The 4,505-nt window shown below is 43.0% G+C and overlaps 1 protein-coding gene across 2 annotated transcripts in view; it reads right to left on the reverse strand.

Annotated features, from left to right (window-relative positions):
• LOC110337200 (carboxylesterase 1E) overlaps positions 1-4,181 on the reverse strand; it is a 26,358-nt gene extending 22,177 nt beyond the window's left edge. Inside the window, exon 1 of one of the 2 annotated variants that reach the window (XM_029532553.1) lies at positions 3,932-4,181. In XM_029532553.1, the coding sequence (XP_029388413.1) occupies positions 3,932-3,986 (55 nt within the window). In that variant the 5' untranslated portion in view covers positions 3,987-4,181. The remainder of the gene's footprint in view (positions 1-3,931) is intronic. The other variant, XM_021219971.2, reaches the window with a different exon arrangement.
• Between the last annotated feature and the right edge of the window lie 324 nt (positions 4,182-4,505).

Here is a 4,505-nt window from a genome sequence, read left to right on the forward strand (position 1 = left end):
GGAGAAGGAGAAGGAGAAGGAGAAGGAGAAGGAGAAGGAGAAGGAGAAGGAGAAGGAGAAGGAGAAGGAGAAGGAGAAGGAGAAGGAGAAGGAGAAGAAGAAAGAAGAAGAAGAAAAGAAGAAGAAGACCCCAGAGCTGAGCTTCATGGTGGACAAGAGTATAGACAAGGCATCTCTCTTCCTCTCAGGAAGCTAACCTTATAGGAAAGGATCACAGAGACACTTGGCCTAATGCTGAGTTGAAATATGTGTCCTAGTATGAACATTTCTGACTTTTGTCTCAAAAGAACCGTTGCTTATAGCAGGTACAGAAGTGAATGGGGGAAGGTGTAGAACATGCAGAGCATGTATAATCAAGAACATGCAGAACAGCAACAGCACATAGAATAGGACAGAGGCTCTGCTGGGATGGCTGAGCAGCACACTACCAAACAGAGCCTGTAGTTTTTAACAGTCATACAGAAGTGAGAAGTTGCTTGGAAGAAGGGCTGCAAAGTCCAGGCTTCGGTCTTACCCAGTGGACAAATACAAAGTCTAAACAGTTGCAGAGTAAAGGAAACTATTAAGTTCTAGGATATACCTCCATTGGCTGTGAGTTGGATCATCCAGAGTAGAGCCTTTTACATATTCCATTATATCTATATATACTTCTATATATTCGATATACTTACATATACCCTATTCTTAGAGAGTACACAATCATTCCTCTGTTTTTTTTTCTGTCCCACTTCTGGGTATTGTGGCATCTGAGGGAATCAGTCTGATTTTCCTTCAGGAGACTGGGGCACTTGCACACACTTTCTCATGATAACCCATGCCTACATTTACATGGTCAATCACCTCTGTCCCTCAGAGCATCCTTATCAATAATTTCTTTACTCTCACTCTTACAACTGCTCTTATATTTATACAGAAAAGATACTTCCTTCTGTATGTGTGACATAATAGAAAATGACACCAGGATCCTTCTTACAGAAGAATAACCCACTTTATTTGAAACCCTGTACTGAAAGCAGGGATCTGGGATGCTAAGTATCTACAAGATAAACATTGAAAAATGTAAGTTGTCTCTTGCTGTTATTTCCTGCTAATTAGTATAAAATACAAAGTTAATTTTGGAAGAAAGTTATATATCCTCAGATAATGTTTAGATAATTTCTATTTTACTTACGATTATTAGGCTATCAGGAAAAAACCCATTGTAAGGCTAAAATATACTTATATAAAGAAGAACAGCTGTTAATAATGGAAAATCTTCATGTAAACTATGTTACAAGCTGTAACTATGCTTCATGTGACTAAAGAAAACCCAGTGCTCCCTTCCTTTCCTCATTGTTAGCTATTATCAAGCCATTTAGAGAGGAACTTCCTGGAAAACTTATAAAATAGGATGTCTGTGGATGGTGACAATGTGAGTTGCTTTGTACTAGACACTGTCCACTTTTTTATAAGTAGGAAAAAATGTCATAAATTAATATGAAGATATGAATGAGAAAGGAAGAACTGATTCCTGCCTGATGTCAAGGTGACAGGGAAGAAAGAAGGCTCAGTATCAGGATCTGATCCTGGCTCAGTGCCTGGAGGGTCCTACTGAGAAGCTGGTGAGATGTTCTAGGATGATGCTGTAAGACATGAGCACTCTCCACTAAAAGCTGGCAAGAGACAAGTGAAGTTCAGTGTACGTGCAGGAATGTGCGCACCCACTCTGCCAGTGCCACTGTGGAGTGACAGGAGGGCTGAAAGCAAGAACAAGGACAGCCACTACTGGAGGTAAGAATGTCTACCATAGGACATAAGGACAAGGGCACAACCCTGATGAAGGACCGGGATGAGGGGAATAGGTTGCAGAAGAAGCTGAGTGTTTCAAAGAGGTAAAGGGAACAATGTCTGAGCAGATTTAGGCATAGCCTCTATCAGGCCAATACTGACCTCCCACTGAGATAGAGTGGACAGAAACCAGACTGCTCAGCATAAGAAGTGTTTGGCTCAGGTGGGAGTTATGAACAAGGCCAGGTCCAGTAGTTGTCACTTACATTGTGTGGAATGTACACATATCAACATCATGAGCAATCAGCAGGGTGATGGAGGTTCTTTCCAGTTCCTTCAAAGTACTTCCCCAAGAAAGTTTATTAGATAGTCACAAATGGTCCCACTCATCAGAAGAACAACATGAGCTTGCAAACAGCTTCTCTCTCTCTCTCTCTCTCTCTCTCTCTCTCTCTCTCTCTCTCTCTCTCTCTCACACACACACACACACACACACACACACACACTATGGAAATGGCATGACCAGTAGCAAAAAAAAAAAAAAAAAACGCTCCACCCCAAACCTTGTTCCTTTCTCTGCTTTAATCTCAGCTCCTGGCTTCTCATAGAGCCACATGTACAGAGAGAAGACAAAACCTAAACTGATTCTTGACTGTCAGTGTTCTTATAGACACACACCAGCTCTGGACTCAGTAGTCATAGATAAACTAAGGTGGTGTTTATGGTGTGCATGGCCTTATGGATCTCAATTCCTCAATTGCTAAGATGTCACAGAAAAACACTGAGACCCAATATGTAGTCTTGTATTGATCATGAATTTAATTTGCTCATCTGATGTATTGACATGTTACTTTCCTGACTCTGTGGGAACTGTGGTTCCTGTGGTACATCAAATCCAGAACCACTATTCCATACACCTCTTTTATTCATGTCTCCCCTCCTGGTCTACTGTTTTATGGGCTGTAATCACAACCATGTACAAGACAACTAAGATAGCCTGTGACCAAGAATCCCTTGGGTGAAAAAAATGAATTCTTCAGAAGCTGCATCAATTGGAAGCACCTGTCTGTAGTTTACCCATCCTTCCACCTCCTAACTGACCCTGGTCCTTTCTTTTTGTCACCCCAGTGACGAACCCTTTCTTTGGGAGCCAGGATGAGCAGACTATTGTCCTAATGTTCATTATCTCTAATGTGATGACCTGATCACACCTCCAATTTCCAATTAATATGCTCCATTTTCTTTTTCTATAATTTCAGTATATATGTACATATGATGTATGTGCATGTATGTGCATACTTGTGAGTGTTTAAGTGAAGGCATGTGCATGCACTGGTGTTTGTGTGGAGGTCAGAGGACCACTTTACACACTGTATCCACCAGCTGGTTTAAAATGTGGTCCCTATGTTCTTTCCTAGGCTCCTTTGTTGTATACTAGGCTAGCTGGTCCAGGAACCCCTGGGCATTCTCCTGCCTCCACCTTCCATCTTGGCATAGGAGCACTGACAATGCAGTCCCACTAGCTACGTCACACGAATACTGGGGCTTCAGACTCGAGTCCTTGTGCTTTACCCTGTGATCCGGCTCCTCAGCCCTGATATACATGGTTTCAAGTCAACCCCCTTATCTGTCATCTCCTCTCACCCAGACCCACCCTAAGTACTATAGAAGGCTCCACCTAAGGCATCCTCACAGTGACCCAGTGGGGAGGGTACTGTCGCCACTTCTGTAGAGACAGGATGACACAAGTTCACCATGCTGAGTAATTTGTCTAAAGACAAGTGGTTTGGAAGTATTTAGCTGAGATTCCAAATTTTCTACCTAGCTTCTTTCCATAATCAAGCAAAATGTAGAGAAACAGTTAAGGAGGAAACAGGCAGCTTTTCTAACCACCTTTGTGACACATGGGTCTAGCTCATTGCCCTTCTCTACCTGCCATGTGATCTTAAGTCAGAGTGTTTGTTTTTCTCTGACTCAGCATGTCCACTCACTCCAGTATTTGATCTGGGATACTTGTCTAAAGAGTGAAAATGGCTATGGATCAAAGCTCGCTACAGCTTTATACTACTGCCACCTCTGCCCACCTCTTCCTGTATTAGCTTTTGAAATGTACCCCCCACCACCACCACCACCACCGGAATATTTGTATTCCATAAAGACTCACCCCCTGCTGTGAATGCTGCAAGCGACACCAGGATCAGAGCAGAGAGGCACATCATAGGAGGCTACAGATTTGCGGGACAGTGAGGTCTCCAGCCTGTGACAAAGGGGGCACACTGATCCTGTCCCACTCCTGGAGATTACCAGCAAATTTCTCTCAGTCAATTTTGTGATGCCAGAAAAGAACAATCTTTCTATTCCAAAGAGCTCTGCGGGTTTCTCCAGAGATCACGAAGCCACACCCACTCAGAGTTTATCCAGGTTTATCTAAATTGTTTGGACTCTACACTTAGATTGCAGGAGTCCACAAACTGGTCAAACAACTTCTTGCATAAGTATCTCTCAGCAGGACATTCACACTTCAGTGCTCTCTTATTTTCCAAACCCAGGCACCAGTTCTGTAGACTCCTTTAAGGAAGGGGACTCTTTGGTCTTGGGTCTTCACATCAAGCTGGTATTGTTCAGAGCCCCTCAGAGCCACACGGTTGACCACCAGAGAGGTTAGGGCACACCTCCCAGCTTCTCTTTGCTGGGAGAGTTTTAGAACTCATTTTGGTAACAGTCTTAAATCTCATCAT

This window comes from Mus pahari, chromosome 20 (genome assembly GCF_900095145.1).
Source record: "Mus pahari chromosome 20, PAHARI_EIJ_v1.1, whole genome shotgun sequence".
Lineage (NCBI taxonomy): Eukaryota > Metazoa > Chordata > Mammalia > Rodentia > Muridae > Mus > Mus pahari.